Source organism: Phymastichus coffea, unplaced genomic scaffold (assembly GCF_024137745.1).
Source record: "Phymastichus coffea isolate CEN01 unplaced genomic scaffold, Cenicafe_Pcof_1.1 PCOF00387, whole genome shotgun sequence".
Taxonomy (NCBI): Eukaryota; Metazoa; Arthropoda; class Insecta; order Hymenoptera; family Eulophidae; genus Phymastichus; species Phymastichus coffea.
The window spans coordinates 1453-17012 of NW_026707198.1; the positions used below are offsets into that span (position 1 = coordinate 1453).

The following is a 15560-nucleotide window of genomic DNA, read 5'->3' on the forward strand; positions in this document are numbered from 1 at the left end:
TTCCCCGATATATACATCTGGCCCGGAATTAATCCGCGGAAGAATTCCTTCCTTCATTTCCTTGCTCGCTTGCACCGCAAACTCGACGAAAGTCCTCGATCGCGCTGGTAAATGAATCGTGTTATTTTGCTTAAATTGATACGATCTCGAGTTTACTTTTATTTCCCCTCCGTCTTTGCGAAAAACAAGATCGACTTCCTCCCTTTCTAAAAATTCTACTCCTAATATACCGTCTCCTTTCACAGGAAAACCGTCCGGGACAACTTGGAATACGATCTGAATGTCGCCGAGCGTGAGCGCTGTTTGGCCCAGCGTTCTCACAAGCCCATTGCCGATACCGGTTAAATTAAATCGAACGCTCTCGTCGACGGATGCTCCCCTGCCGAGGCATTTAGATTTTATGAGGTTCAACCCGCAGCCGGTATCTACGAGGAATGTGAACTTTTCGTGCCGTGTTTCGCAAAAAAGCTCGACAAAGGGAGACTTCGACGGGTTTATTCGTTCGGCGGCGTAGTGGACACGAATGTCGCAGGAGACGGTTTGTTCGCTGCGCCCGGTCGCGTCTCGGTCGATCGGGCCGCGTCTTCGTTTAAATTGCTTGATTGTTGGTTGCTACGATACGAATTTTGCGCGTTACGATTTTGAAACGGCCTTCCGCGCCACGACGGCCTTCCTCTCGTCGGTCCGTTGTCATAGTTGTTTCCAGCAGAGTTCGATGGGCAGAATCTTGCGATGTGTCCTGGAAGGTAACACCGATAACAAGTGCGCTCCCCTCGCCTTTCCCTATCATAAGTTGGAGTAGCGTCTGCTGACAATGAGCCTCCGTTTCCTCCCTCGGCCTGCTTTGAATTGCTGCCCGGCGCGCCTCCCGAGTTTTGATTTCGATCGCAGCGCGGCGAGTCTGCACGCACCTGATTAGCTACGTAGGCTACTTGGTACGCACTTTTCCTGTTGTTGAAGGGCCTGTTCGCCCCGTTCTGCTCCTTTAGCGCTTCTTTCTGTTGAATCTTCATCTCGGCCTCAATAGCAGCGCAGATCGCTCCTTCCAAGGTACTTGGTTTCTTAGCCTCAACTCTAGTCGTACAATCGTTTCTCCAAATGCCCATTATGAAGCTATCGCGTGCTGTGTCCTGCGCGCATTGTATGATCGCGGCGGCGCCATCCGGGTAGGTGTACCGCGCCACACGGATGAGCTTGTTTAACAGAAGGCTAACGCGCGTACCGTAATCTCGCATCGACTCGCCCTGCTTTTGTATTACTCGATTGAGCTGAGCATTCAGATCTGAAAAGCTTTCCGGCGGACGATATCTATCCTTGAGTGCACTTAGAAAACTCGTTAAGTCGCTATGTTTTGTTGCTAACAGATAATTTTTTGCATCCCCTTCGCATTTGTTACGCATCATCTGCAAAAAGAGCGAACGTGCACGCGGCTCAACAAACCCGTTGGCTTCCTCGCACTTCTCCGCAAACCCCTCGACGCAATCACCCTCCCCCTTGAACACCGGTATGAGAGTTAATGCAGTCTTAGGTTCGACGTAGTAAGGCCTGGCTTCGCTACCGCTGTAGCCTGCTCGCGCTTCGTAGTGAGTGGGAGAGGCAACCATAATCTCGTTAGGGATTACCCGAGGTAAGCTCAATGTTCCCGCGTTCATCGTGTTTGGAACTAACGGCAGATTTTCTGAATCGCTATCGTCTGCGCCCGAGTTCTCAGCGTCCATATCGATACTTTCAATGTTTACGGTTCGTACCGCCGATCTACTAGTCGTTTTTCCACGGCCCCTACCTCGACTCACCTGCCCTCCGCGAACTCGTGCTTCGCCCACATTACCCGCGCCATCACTCCTTTGGGCGAGGGTGGTTGCGCTCCTAGTGCTTCTTTTAGCAGGCGGGCCACCGGCTGCACCGCGGTTGCTACGTTTACCGCGCCCCGACATTATCGTGTTTTACAGCAAGGGGAGTGAGATTAGGCCAAACGAAAGCAATACTTAAGGGACACCGGTTTGAAATCAGATGAGTATGAATCCGTATACACCACTAATAGCATTAATTATAGAACATTCAGCTTGTGTTCGTTTGAATTTCAGATACCGATAAGAAGACTTAACAGCTGACAACTAGAGCAATATGGATCGCAGAAAATCTAAACAAATCATCTACACTTTCCGGCAAATTTCCGGTAATTTTTTTTTTTTTTTTTTTTTTTTTTTTTTTTTTTTTTTTTTTTTGAAAAATTGAAAAATGATTTGAAAATTTGAAAAGCTAGTCAACTACTTGACTAATTTTATTTATAAAATATTATTAATAAAAAGAACGATTATTATTGTTAATTAAATCAGTATAAGTACAAAATTGAATCTTATTATCAAGTTTAATATCAACGCAAATTTCGAATATTGAATCAATAATAAATATAAAAAAAAATGTTGAATATATCGTACACTGTTAGCGCAAGTTGATGTAAGACTACTAAAAGCAAACTATACTAAATACATTATTCATACATTATAGAAATTCTTACTTCTAAAATAACTGATTATATTTTCCCACGATATCGCGATGGTCACTTGAAAACGGTAATTGCAACAAAACTTACAATGCTGGTGAGGACAGCCGCAGCCTGCGATTTTTGAGCAAGAAGCCGTGGCGTGGCCACAAAAATCGCCTACCCTGGTATTCACCCTGTACTCCACGGGAAACACGCCTAAAACCGGGGAGAGGGCAGTTGGCACTCGTGCACAAAATTGCACGCTCACTCACAGTCAATGTGCACTATAATATAACGCAGTCAAAGTTTATATGCACAGATCACGTACAGTCACAATTACACACACAAATCTTGATATTTCTATGTAGCGTATCCTGGCCAGTGCATCTGGAGGACTCTTCTTTCCTTTTGAAAACTTGTAATCTCAAAGATACTTGCTATAGATGTTGATAGCGTATGATCTATTACTGGTTTATATTTTATTTTTGTTAAAATTTCGTATCCCACCGCTGCCACCAGTGTAACATCCCCACCCTTGCCGTTGGCGCGAACAAGGAATAATTTGTATTTAGTTGTAAGCGCGGGATGAATTTGAACGTGACTCGATAAATAAGGAATGAGAGCGTTCATTGACCGACTTTATAATTTGGGTAGCGTGGAAAATTCAAATGAAAAGAGAGATCAGTGATACTTCAAACTGCCAATTGCTTTTAATGATGTAGAATACAAGAAAAATGTCACAAGTTTCTCTCGTGAGGGCTCTGCTCTGACTGACTTGTCGTTGTCCTGGAGCGTCCTCCTCGGCGCTCCCCTCTGTCACTCCCAAAGGGGTAGGTTTAGCATCAACACCTCCAAAGAGAGGGAGGAGTAAGAGTTTTTTCGGCATCCAGTCATTTGATGAAGTGGGCGTCATCCTTTCTTCGAGAAAGGCCTCGAAGAAAGGATGCAGTAAAAAGGGAAAGTTTTCGCGGCACGTTCGGACCTACGTGCTTCATCCTTTATTGCCGGTTTAGAGCATTTTTTCTGCTGTTTGCTCCGATGCCAATCTTGCGCTCGCAATTTGTCCAGGTGAGCAACATGTGTAGCGCAGACGTCGGCGCGCTCGAGTAGATGCCGTAGTCGAGATTTATTGTAGTGCAATAAATCTTTCTTTATTCGTTTGTTTTTTTTTTTTTTTTTCCCTTTGAATATTCGTAGTAAGAGTTGCATTTTCAAGTGACCATTTACACGTTTTCGCTTATATTATCGACGTTCATAAATCTCGCGGGTGTACATATGCTGTTTGCGCTTGCGCCTTATTTCATACCTGTCATATACATATGTTATAGACGCAACGTGACGTGTCCGTTCGTCACATGTAAACGCAGCCATTCACTATGAAACTCGCCATTGGATACGAAATTATAGAGATGGCGTGCCCATAAAAAATCTCGGCCGGCTCGGACGGACTCAGGCAGGCCCTATGGAGACAGACCCTCATAGGCATATAAAAGATAGACTGCTGATACCAGGTTATGGAATTGTCCGCAAGAGTGAGAGAGATAGCAACAAATAGCGGGAAACTTCTGTTTCTTTCTAGTCGACGCTTATTGGCTGTTGCCGTGCATGCGCTTACGCGTTCTTTGACTAGCGAATTTGAAATTAACGCTATATTATTGAAGGTTATGATACGTTTGTTCCGGGGGTAAGTGTGTTCGTTTGGGGCATGCGAGGAATAGTAGTAACTTTCTGTTGGCACTATCAAAATTTTTAGCGATTTGTACGCGTTTGTATGTTACGCCCTCGTACGCGCGCGTATGCGCAATATGTGGCGAGGGCCTTAAAATCTTTATCAGAAATACATTTAAGCGAATACGCATCTGAAATAATAGCATATGTCAGTGAAGATGTTGTAAAAATGATTGAAAATAAAGTAAAATGCGGTTTGTGTTTGAAAAAGTTTGAAAACAGAGACTCATGAGGAAGCTATTTCTGTTCTTCAACGCCGAAAAGTTTATGGAAAATTAGTGTCGGCTTCTAAAGACGTAATTTTGATCAATAAGATTGCCGAGAAAGTATTACGAACTCAAGCCTCGTTATCTCCAAAATATTTAAAAGAAAAATTAATAATACAAACTCTTCGCGCGCTTCCTATGAACTCATTGTTTTTAAAATACGAACACGTACTTGAAGAAGAACCATTGAGCGGCCATCACAATCAACTAGTAAAATTAGTTTTGAATCAATATTTTCAAACAAGATTGCATATGAAGCAACACCCATGCTTGATATTAAAGTTCGAATAAGAAAAAGAAATAATAATTTCACGAAATTTGAAGGACAGTAATCTAAAAACTTCTAGTATTCTCTGAATATATCTTTTTAAATTTATATGTGAAACTGTGTGTGTGTGTGCCTGTGTCTGTGTTTGTACTGTTTACCTTTTTAAAAGAAAAATTTAGATAATCACCATGTAAAGAGTAATTCTCTTGTAAGAATGAAGGACGAGAATAATTTGACAATATCTGATTTGAATAATAATTTCGACACTCAACTATATAGAAGATTCAAATGGCTGCCTGGGGGCCTATTCTGAAAAAAAATTTTGTGGTAAATCAGTTTGTCACTTCAGTTTACCACAGAATTAATCACTTTAGATGTGATAAATGCTTATGACATGTGCTAAAATTTTTTTTCAGAATAGGCCCCGTGCTAAAATTTTTTTTCAGAATAGGCCCCCTGTGATATTGTAAAGAATTAAAACAGTAATTGTTATTGTTTAGCATGTGAACAATAAAATAATGTACAGGAATTCAAGTGATTTTCTTATATTTATAGCACTTACCTTTATTTAGAAAACAGTAAAATTGATTTTTGGTATATTGATAAAATTAATTAATTTTTATTATGAATCTTAGTTCAAATTCGCTAGTCAAAGAACTTTTACTTTACTTTTACTTTATTAGATGGCGGTGGGTCTCTTAAAGCTGAGACTCCGATATGCCAAAACGCATGCGTTGACCTCGCTAGTCAAAGAACGCGTAGGCGTATGCACGGCAACAGCCAATAAGCGTCGACTAGAAAGAAACAGAAGTTTCCTGCTATTTGTTGCTATCTCTCTCACTCTCGCGGACAATTTCATAACCTGATATCAGCAGTCTATCCTTTATATGTCTATGGTTGCTATATGTTGTATGTGTACATTATTTAGAAACGTACGTATTTTCGAACATTCTTCAGTTTACAAGGGTGTTTACATTTTACAATTCCTTGACAATCAATACTTGATTATTTTCACAATAAGTCAACAATAAGTTGACGATTGCCATTTGTTATCTCAGTATCAAAGTATTAACGTTTTCTTTGACCGAACTGTGATAACTTAAGATTATTGATTCATTAAATTTCTAACCTATAACGTGTCTCAACTATTTGAGTTTGTATTTTATAATAATGGAATGAGAGGTGCAACATTTGTGATGCAAAACCATAATGAATTAAAATTTGAAGTGTGGAATCCGTTGAACATATTTTGCTGCCCAGCCCAATTCAATCATGCAGTGATTATTCTAAACAATCCGATAAACTTAGGTTATGACATTGTACTTCCTCTATGGAAAAAAGGTAATATTTACTGCCTGGTACTATCAATTTATCGCATCTCTTAACACATCTTGAATTGAATTCAGTGATTAGTATTTATCTTATTTACTATTACTATAGTATTAACAAACGTGACGATAGCATATAGAAGCGCGACATGTTTTATACGACCTCACTCGTTAAGTTTTAGAAAATGGAAATATCAAGCGAATGAAAAAAAAAACAATTGTGTAATTAAAAACCTTGCATTATTTTTTATCCCTTTTATAGAAAGAAATTTGACAAATTTTACCACATGTAAAAAATGTATTATCGATTACTATTTGAACCAATTCTCTATCGAAAAACATTGATTTCAGCACAAGTAACGGTAACAGTTGATGGTGGAACAAATCATTGGATAAATTATCTAGGAGAACAACAAAAGAACAGTCTATTTAGAGGAAAATGCAAGGATTATGTTCCAACACTTGTGACAGGCGTGTATTCATTTTTTACATTCTATATTTTTACAAAGAATTGAATTCATTCAAAAAATCCGATGAAATTTCATGGAATGAAACTGGAATCTGACGTTTTTATTAAGTACAAGTCAACTCAAATTGTTTATATAGGTGACATGGACAGTATTTGTCCGGAGCTTTTGAAGCAGATGGAAAAAACTGATGCTATCGTTTTGCATACGCCGGACCAGTCCGACACAGATTTTACAAAAGCCCTTATGCAATTGCACCTATATATTACTAAAAATAATATTCATGTAATTTCAACACTCAGATTGAAAATTGTTTTACATGTGAAATTTATATCTACAGTTTTTATTTTACAGTTGGATCATATTTACGTTTTTGTTGACACGTCTGGTCGATTTGATCACATCATAAGTAATATCAACACACTTTACAAGACTGATAGTATCTTGAATCCACACATACAGGTATATTGTAGCAATTAATGAAAATTAAAATCGTTTTTTTAAATCAAAAGGTTTGTTTATAAAAAATGAACTTACAAGACGAAAAAATTTTGTTTCAAAATTGTTCTATCAAGCAGCTCTGATAAATAAAAAAAATACGTGTACAGGTGATACAAATTTCCAGTAATTCTATGACATGGGTTTTAAAACCAGGTAAACATAAAATACATATTCCCGATGCGCTGATAGCTCGTCAAACTTGGTGCTCTCTTATACCTTTTGGTACGTCTACTAGTGATATCCGCACCACAGGCTTGAAATGGAATTTAGGTATAGTATAGATGACGTTGTTTTTTTCAATCACTTAATAAAATTTATTATTATATAATTCGATTCATAGATAATATTCATACAAGCTTTGGTGGATTACTGAGTACTTCCAATACTTACAACGGCAATCCAGAAGTCACCGTAATTACAAACGAAAAAATCACCTGGTCCATGGGCATTGAACCTTTTACAAAATTTTGTGAAAATTCAGATACTTCATGATTATTTTTATTTTAGAAAAAATGTACATCGCGTAATCTGAATTAGAATTATCGAGCTCTGTTAAATATGCGTAATTAAAACTGGATTTTATTTAATTTGAAACAAATAAAATAGTTCTATAAATTTATCGAGACTAGTACTTTCATGAAAAATTGTTGTGTATGTTATTTTGTGAACTTAAAAAGATATTTGTATATAAAGGTGCTGTCACTTTATAGCTTTTATGAACAGTCACAAATCAATATACTTGAAATTCCAATATAGATATACGAGATTTTATGTTATGAGAATAAATTAAAGATATTTAGTTTAAACTAATACAAAAAATTTAAAAAAAAATGAAAAATCATAGAAAAAATATTTTATCTATCTAATCTAATCTAATTTTTTACAATTTTATTTTTAATTGTACTCGGTATAGAATAAAATAATTGAAATCGAGAATAAAACGATATTTCACCAGTAATAGGCCATCTTGATCCAACACTAGTTTGCGTTTTGCAATAATGCTTGACTATTGATATTGTAAAATGTTATAAATTTAATGAATGAAAAAGTCGAGATCCAATGTATCGTGAAATCGTCTTTATTTTATAAACGGTTACTAGCACTAGGGCCTATCTACCTAACGATTAATAATTTATTTAGTGTATTTAATTTCGAATTTCTGTCAAATATAGTTAAAATCATGTTATAAACGTCGTTTAGAGAGTTTCTATAAATCCGAATATTGCAATGATTTTATATTATATTTCTAATGTGACAGATAATGTGGATTTCGAAAATGTTATAGAACTTTATAGACATGGACCTTATGAACTTATGAAACATTGGTATTTAATAAAAACTCCAAAATACAAAAGAATAACATTCAAAGCAAAATTGCGTATACTGCGTATCACCCGCTACGCATCGCATGCGCAATGCTTAACTTAAAATAAGAAATCGGAACAGATTGTTTGCATGTGCGCGCGCTGATCCACATAGGCCACGGACACCAATACAACTAACACGAGTTACTTATTCCTCGAAATCTGCTGTCGCACGTTCTGTACTGTTCCTATCACAGCCGTTTCTCAAAGATACTCACTTCGACTTTAACTAACTGCTCATTTGTGATCTCACACAATACATTTCTTCTTCTCTCTTTTTCTTCTTCTGTCTCTATCCCTTTCTTTTTCTCTTTCCATCGTTACTGAACTCAATTTTCCCTCATTTCGTTGTCCAAACTCATCTTTCCTGATCCAAGATCCGTTTGGTATTTCACTATTAGTGAACATTGACGACTGTGATTGTTAGTATTACAAGTGCAACTTATTCATTTTTCAAAAGAAATTCAGAAATTTATTTGTGTGATCAACTAATTATCAGTTCAACTTCGTGTTCCGCATATTGAATATTTATATGCCTTCGTAAAGTACACGATTATAGTCCTACCATGATTAAATTATTCTCCTTAAAAAATGCTGGTAAGAATGGAGAATCTCCTAAAGCCGGATCACAAAAGAAAGCATCTGCTGCTCAACTTAGAATTCAAAAAGGTAAAATATTGTATAATTCTTCTAAACATTTTGTTGTGTCAAACCTGTTCATTGCACCATACTTGTTAACTTTACTCCTTATGATGTCTGCAAATAAAAAAATAAAAACTATGTTTACAAAGATCTTTGTTATTTGATTATAGATATCACTGAATTGAATTTACCAAAAACATGCAACACAGAGTTTCCAGACCCGGATGATCTGTTAAACTTTAAACTTGTTATCTGTCCAGATGAGGTTAGTTTTAATTTGTTAAATATTTCTTGTACAAGTACAATTAATTGAAGGTAGCTTTATCTTTGTAGGGATTTTACAAAAACGGAAAATTCACATTTAGTTTTAAGGTTGGACCAAATTATCCACACGAACCACCTAAGGTTAAGTGTGAAACTCAAGTCTATCATCCAAATATTGACTTAGATGGCAATGTATGCCTAAATATTTTAAGGGAAGACTGGAAACCAGTTCTTACTATTAACTCAATTGTTTATGGATTACAGTACCTGTTTTTGGTAAGATTATCTCAAAATATGGATGTCTATTATTATCAATAATTATAAACAAAGTTACAAGTGACGTTGATGAAACTTGTAAACTGTTAACTCATAAGTATATACCTTCATCTAAATTTAACATTTAAGGATACTGTATTATAAGTTTTATTTACAAAATGATTTAACAGTTGTTATTAATCTTTAAGACAAAAGAAAATTAGTGATATATATATATTAATACAAAATAATTCTATAAATATTTCAAATGATAATTTTGAAACTAGTCAAGCATTAAACAACAAAAAAAATGTTACTTTTCAACAATATATAAATATATGTTCTTTTGTAAAATTTTGAAAACTATATTTAAAAATACTTTCATGTTTTGGGAAAAATTGAACTCCATTTCTTAATCCTGTAATAGAATTTTTAAATATCTGTAAATAATATTTAGAGTTCAGTGCTTTATCTAAAAATACTGATATTAACAATTTTTCTTTTGTTTTAGGAACCAAATCCAGAGGATCCTTTGAATAAAGATGCTGCTGAAGTATTACAAAATAATCGTCGGGTATTCGAACAAAACGTAGGCAAAGCAATGAGGGGTGGTTACGTGGGAGCAATTTATTTTCAGCGGTGTCTCAAGTGATATACTGTTCCCTTATTGCCGAAAATATGCGCGCCATCACAAAGACTCACGATCAGAGGGAAAATAATGAAATATTGGAGAAATGCAGGACGGCGTAGTATATTCGCTGTTGCCTGTGTGTCCACTTTTTACATACTTACGTTCTTTACGTCTTGCCAAGCCTCCAAACATCTAATTCATCAAGTATTTTATGCTTTTGGCTAATAATAAATTCACTGTATCATCTAAATTATATATAGTACTTTAATTAAACTACGTAAATTGTGGCCGAGCCCTCGTGTAGATTATTGTAAGAGTGATGCGGAGGAAACGACAGACGTAGAAACGATGTACATGAAGTTCGCTTGAATAGCTTAAGTAATTTCAATCATTCGCAATTTGAAAACAGATTAAAAGAATTTCGAAGATGACTGGTCTAATAGAGACACGAATATCAGTAGTCAGTAGTGGAATGAATAAGTCGGAAAACGGCTTGAGTTTAATATTTTATGAAAATAATGCTTGCAAAAGTATACAACTTAGTTCTTTCTATTGTAAAATAAATGTACACAAGCCAAACAAATTTTAGTTTGAGATTAACCATCCATCTGCTAGGGTTTTGTACTTTTTGGAGCATGTAAACCGTTTTTACGATACTTAATCCTATTTATTTGTCTCAGAGTTTATTTTTTTGTTCTATAAAAGTTCTTTTACCTTGATTTAATTCTCACTAGGCCAGTCACCCTATTAGATCATTTATATTGGTATTCCCTTGATCGCGTACAATAACAAAAACATGTTTTTTTCAATAAGATTTGCAGAATTAATAAAGGATTTACATTGTCATACATATGGTTATATGTGCGGATTTGTTTATAACTTATGGAGTGAATACCATGTGTTGCAATTTTCGTTCAGTTAAAATTAAGCAATATTATTTTTCAATAAACTAATTTATTTATAAAGGCAGTAAACATTAACATCTTTCCTAAATTTATATTTAAATAAACTTATTTTCACTTCTTAATGCTATTGTATGAAAGTCTTGTATTTCTTCTGCCTTTAAGTGAAATGTTCTGCATAAATCTAACTCATACTCATGAAACATGTAGAATTATCATTCTAACCAGATAAAATAAAAAAGAAATGTTTACCACTAAATAACGTTTTAATTATTTCTAAAAGTAACATGGGATTTGGAAACAATACGAAATAAAATGAAAAATATTTATAATTGTGTATCAATTTAATTTAATAATAATTTTAATAATAATCATAATATCAAAGGAGTTTTTAAAAACTTCGGTTTTTATATCGAAGCATCACTATGGCCATATTTTATCTTACCTCCAGTTTGCATCTCCAGATCAACATTTGATAAACTCAAACAAATCTTGATATTATTCATAATTATTACAAAAATGGCGCGTGTAAACAAGAACTTCTTCCCGATTCCGATTTTTGCTTGTGAAAAAATTAAGAAAACATCATTTTGTTCTAACTATTTCTCAGTATTCAAAAATGTTATGTTGTTATTTTATTACTTATTTTTTGGGACTTACAAACTAGAGAAGTGTCCCAACCTCGGTCCAATGTACAGTAGGAAACACTAATCTTTTAATAAAGTTCCAGCTTCAAATTCCTTTCAAGGCACTTTTAAAGTTCACTAATAAGTTTTTCTACAGTGTAAAAAAAATTTTATTGACTCAACCTTTTCAACCAGTGTTTGATTTTGTATTTAATTTTTTGCGAAAAGCAAAAAGAGCACGTATAGGTAATTTTACACTCACAGCGATCACGCTAATAAAAAACGAGTTCAGATTCTCAGCTATCAACATTTGTGTAAGAAATTATTAGTACAAAGAGATTTCTATTTTACAATCACAGCATAGAATACTCACTTGTACATATACTGCCACTGATTCATTTTTTTCAAACATATACACACTTATTATCTTTATTAATTTATGTATTTAACACATCTTTTTATGCACCTTTGGAAGAAGGAGCAGTGCGAAATTTATACTACTGTAAAACATTTTTCAGAAAAATAAATTTATTGAAACTGCACTGCATCCTTTTCCCAATAGAAAAAATAAGAGAACCAGTCAAAAGCAATCTTTGTTATAATATAAAATTCATTATTGATTATGGAAGGACTAAGTATTGTGCAGGTTTTCAGCAATAGCGATATTGATTATTAAAGTATCAACTAGACAGTAACTATATCGAGCATTCTGATCCTACCTACTGATTATAATTATCGCAGATTGAGAAAATTTCTTGCACAAATTACACCTGTTTATGGAGGAGGCTTTATATATATAAAAAAAAATATTGTTAGTTGCTTTTAAAAAATTAAGTTTGAATATATTTTACATCAACAATTTAACATATTCCTTATTTACCATTTTTTTAACAAATATAGAGAAAGTTCAGTGTTTATTCATTTTCTCCTTAAGAGTTGCAGTAAAAACATCACTAGAACATTGCATAGTAAAAGCCCCAATTAATTCAAAGATGATCTTCGTTGTCTATTTTTAAAGTCTGATTCAACGATGCGGGGCAAAGTTTATTAGAAATTTAACTTGGCCAAAGATCATCACACGCCTTGCTTTTTATTTCACTATCCGCGATAAATTATGGCTTTAGAGTCCAAATATTTGCTATTTAACTTTATGTAACTGGTTACATAGCATCGCCTAGCGATGGAAGTTTATTTGGTACTGGTCGATATGACCAATCGACAGTGCAAGAGCCACGTATTTGGATTAAAATGTCGACATGATTTTCTATGTATGTATACAAATTCGTCCGATCACCTTACTAATGTACATTTAATTTACAGAAAAATAGTAAGTAGGAAATGCATTACTGTTTTGGAGGTCGTCAATTTGCAATCGCGTGCTACGAACATTCGATTCGCATACCTTACAATTTTTTTTAATTACATTACATTATAAACGTTTATAGTTTTTTACCGACCGAATGCAGGTTTTCCACCGAAATTAAAGGTAGTAGGTACAGTCTGCGATGTGAAAGCATAACCTATAATACAGTGATACGTATTCATTAATTCAAAGTGAATACACTTAGCAAGCCTAAACATCAATAGGATTCAGCAATAATACTTGCCTCCACTCTGCTCAATTCGCTTGCTCTCCAAAGCTGCTTTACGTTGATCAGCCAACAAAATAATATCTGCTAAAGATGCTTGTTGTTCTTGTGTCAAATGACTCGTAAGTGCATTATACCACGGTGTTTCTGTCCTCTCAATATCTGCAATATTATTATATCATTGGTAACTAATTTTCGGTATTTAATAAAAATTTTTTATAAATAGCTTTAAAAAAATGCTTACTCTGCATGACTTCTTTGAAAACAATGTATTCATCTTGATTCGTATCTTCTGAATCAAGAGGAGTAACGTAACTTTCCAGAGCCGTTTCTTCATTGGCTTCATACTCAGAATCTTCATCATCATCATCATCTGATCTATGCTCACCTTGCCCAGGCTGTTGCGCTGAATTCACGACAGAAAACATATGACCTTGTTGAGATTTCAGCACCTTTTCTTCTAGTCTTTCCAAATAATCTTGACTAGCGTCATCAATCTCATCCTCATCCGATGAGAGAACTTCAAAAATAAACAAGAATGATTTACTGTAAATATGAAATGGACTCAAATTTTTAGATGTATTTAAAAATTTTCTTACCTTCTTCAAGATCACTTTCTTCTTCATCGTTGTCTTCATCTTCACTGACTGCTACTTTGGCGGCATATGCTCTCTTGAGACCATCAAAGAGAAGAATTAAGGATGGGATTATTTGTTGTGCACACTCATTAACTGCTGCTGGTCTTGCTGGACCCATACTTATGAGCGTGCACAAACCAAAAACACAAAGTTTTCGATCATGAAGCCTGCAAGTTAAAATTGGTAATCATAGTTCAAATTGAAAAATTAAAGTTTGATCAATTGTTTGATATGTACCCAAGGAAGCAGTCTGTATCATGAATCCACTGCTTAATAAAATGCGAAGCAATTGGATCAGTTGACTGTCCTAAAGTGCCCTGGAGTCTATCCATAGTTTCGAGACACAATGTTGGATTGTAGTATAAAGCTGCTATGACTACTTGTAGACACATTGTCCTAAGTTCGGAAGTTTTTACCTCCCTTGTCAAACGTTCTAACACTAACTGTATGAGAGGTGGTATACAATTATCAATGTGTCCTTTACATTGAAGAATGATAACTTCGAGAAGTTTAGCGGCGTGACACTCAGGATCTTCGCCAGCGTCACCTATGAGAACAGCTTTACACATATTGAACATTGCTAAGATGTGATTTTCATTAGATAAGAACGCGGGTGTGTCTACAGTAATATAATTATGTAGAGCTGGCATCATATCGGTAAAATAATCAAAGCCATCTTTTTGGAAAAGTTCATACATTAACTCTAAAACTTTCCACATGTCTTGTGATATCCTTTTGCCTGTCAAATCATACACAAGCGATAAAGCCTCTTCATAAAATTCTGAAATAACACAAAATAACAAATGAATATATTTATTGTTCAATTAATTCGATTATTAACTGCGACTTACCCAAGACACTGTGATTAAATATGTGAGCAATAACTTGTAAAACTATTGGTTGCAATTGATCCATTATTCCTGGCTGATCCTCCATTACAGAGAGTAGAGTTTCGATAGTATTCAACAAACCCATTGCTGTAATAGCCTTTTCATCGCTACCTTCGTCAGTTTCTAAGACCTGACTGAAAGTGGAAGCTAAATGCTGACACATCTCAACAGCAATTGGGGTAAGCTGTTCGGGATAACAGCATACAATTTTTTGCATGACTGTTGTCAGATCATCATTTTCAGTCAGTCTAATGATATTCAAAAGCTCCAATGTGATTGGCTTAATCCAAGGCTCAATGATCTTTTGTGCCTTCTCTTGATTTTGGAGTAAACTTTGCAAAGCAATTGCCGCCTCGACTTTGACAGGGAGTTCTGCATCATTTAAAAGAGCGGTTGTGGTAAGCTTGACTGCTTCAATTAAAATGTTGTCCTGCTTGAACTTTATTCCAGCAAAGTAGTGCAACACCCAGCAAGCCTGTAAAATGAACATTGTATTAAACAATTTCTTATTACAAATTTAAAAATACTTTCCGATTCCATTTACATACCCTAGTTCTCATGTGGCCATGAGGGCTATTGAATTCAGGGAATACATATTGTAACAACATTTTATCCATTTGTTCTTTGTAAATATTCTTTTTCAACAAAACATCAGCCAATGTTCCAATCTTTGTAAATATATTCAAATTAATATTTTTGTTTTATACAACATAAAA

General features: G+C 35.0%; 3 protein-coding genes across 5 annotated transcripts; 2 read left to right on the plus strand and 1 right to left on the minus strand.

Moving 5' to 3' along the window:
- The first annotated feature begins 5657 nt into the window (after window positions 1-5657).
- LOC131675013 (thiamin pyrophosphokinase 1-like) lies at window positions 5658-7807 on the plus strand. 3 transcript variants are annotated; one of them, XM_058953798.1, is made up of 7 exons: window positions 5658-5679; window positions 5975-6087; window positions 6425-6546; window positions 6682-6827; window positions 6897-7004; window positions 7151-7313; window positions 7384-7807. In XM_058953798.1, the coding sequence occupies exons 2-7, from the start codon at window positions 6059-6061 to the stop codon at window positions 7533-7535; spliced, it is 720 nt and encodes a 239-aa protein (XP_058809781.1). In that variant the 5' UTR covers window positions 5658-5679; window positions 5975-6058; the 3' UTR covers window positions 7536-7807. The 3 variants fall into 3 exon arrangements, with proteins under 3 accessions (XP_058809781.1, XP_058809780.1, XP_058809779.1); XM_058953797.1 differs by lacking the exon at window positions 5658-5679 and adding an exon at window positions 5686-5900 and having other exon boundaries at window positions 5975-6088; window positions 6427-6546; XM_058953796.1 differs by lacking the exon at window positions 5658-5679 and having other exon boundaries at window positions 5686-6088; window positions 6427-6546.
- A 47-nt stretch (window positions 7808-7854) lies between these two features.
- Window positions 7855-11337, plus strand: LOC131675014 (NEDD8-conjugating enzyme Ubc12-like). Its single transcript, XM_058953799.1, has 4 exons — window positions 7855-9076; window positions 9220-9314; window positions 9383-9589; window positions 10080-11337. Exons 1-4 carry the CDS (start codon window positions 8974-8976, stop codon window positions 10218-10220), a joined length of 546 nt encoding a protein of 181 aa, XP_058809782.1. The 5' UTR covers window positions 7855-8973; the 3' UTR covers window positions 10221-11337.
- Window positions 11338-11520: 183 nt separating this feature from the next.
- On the minus strand, window positions 11521-15507 carry LOC131675012 (importin-7-like). The gene is made up of 7 exons (XM_058953794.1): window positions 15393-15507; window positions 14806-15319; window positions 14192-14735; window positions 13916-14121; window positions 13561-13836; window positions 13335-13478; window positions 11521-13247 (listed from the first exon to the last, which is right to left on the minus strand). The coding sequence occupies exons 1-7, from the start codon at window positions 15459-15461 to the stop codon at window positions 13177-13179; spliced, it is 1824 nt and encodes a 607-aa protein (XP_058809777.1). The 5' UTR covers window positions 15462-15507; the 3' UTR covers window positions 11521-13176.
- Window positions 15508-15560: the final 53 nt, after the last annotated feature.

Coding starts and splice junctions, on each gene's coding strand:
- LOC131675013 (XM_058953796.1), top strand. CDS start 5,923: ATGAGAGGTGCAACATTTGTGATGCAAAACCATAATGAATTAAAATTT. Junction 6,089..6,426: donor ACTTCCTCTATGGAAAAAAG/GTAATATTTACT, acceptor CATTGATTTCAG/CACAAGTAACGGTAACAGTT. Junction 6,547..6,681: donor TGTTCCAACACTTGTGACAG/GCGTGTATTCAT, acceptor TTGTTTATATAG/GTGACATGGACAGTATTTGT.
- LOC131675014 (XM_058953799.1), top strand. CDS start 8,974: ATGATTAAATTATTCTCCTTAAAAAATGCTGGTAAGAATGGAGAATCT. Junction 9,077..9,219: donor TCAACTTAGAATTCAAAAAG/GTAAAATATTGT, acceptor ATTTGATTATAG/ATATCACTGAATTGAATTTA. Junction 9,590..10,079: donor GATTACAGTACCTGTTTTTG/GTAAGATTATCT, acceptor CTTTTGTTTTAG/GAACCAAATCCAGAGGATCC.
- LOC131675012 (XM_058953794.1), bottom strand. CDS start 15,461: ATGGATAAAATGTTGTTACAATATGTATTCCCTGAATTCAATAGCCCT. Junction 15,320..15,392: donor ATGGCCACATGAGAACTAGG/GTATGTAAATGG, acceptor TTCATTTTACAG/GCTTGCTGGGTGTTGCACTA. Junction 13,479..13,560: donor TTTCAAAGAAGTCATGCAGA/GTAAGCATTTTT, acceptor ATAATATTGCAG/ATATTGAGAGGACAGAAACA.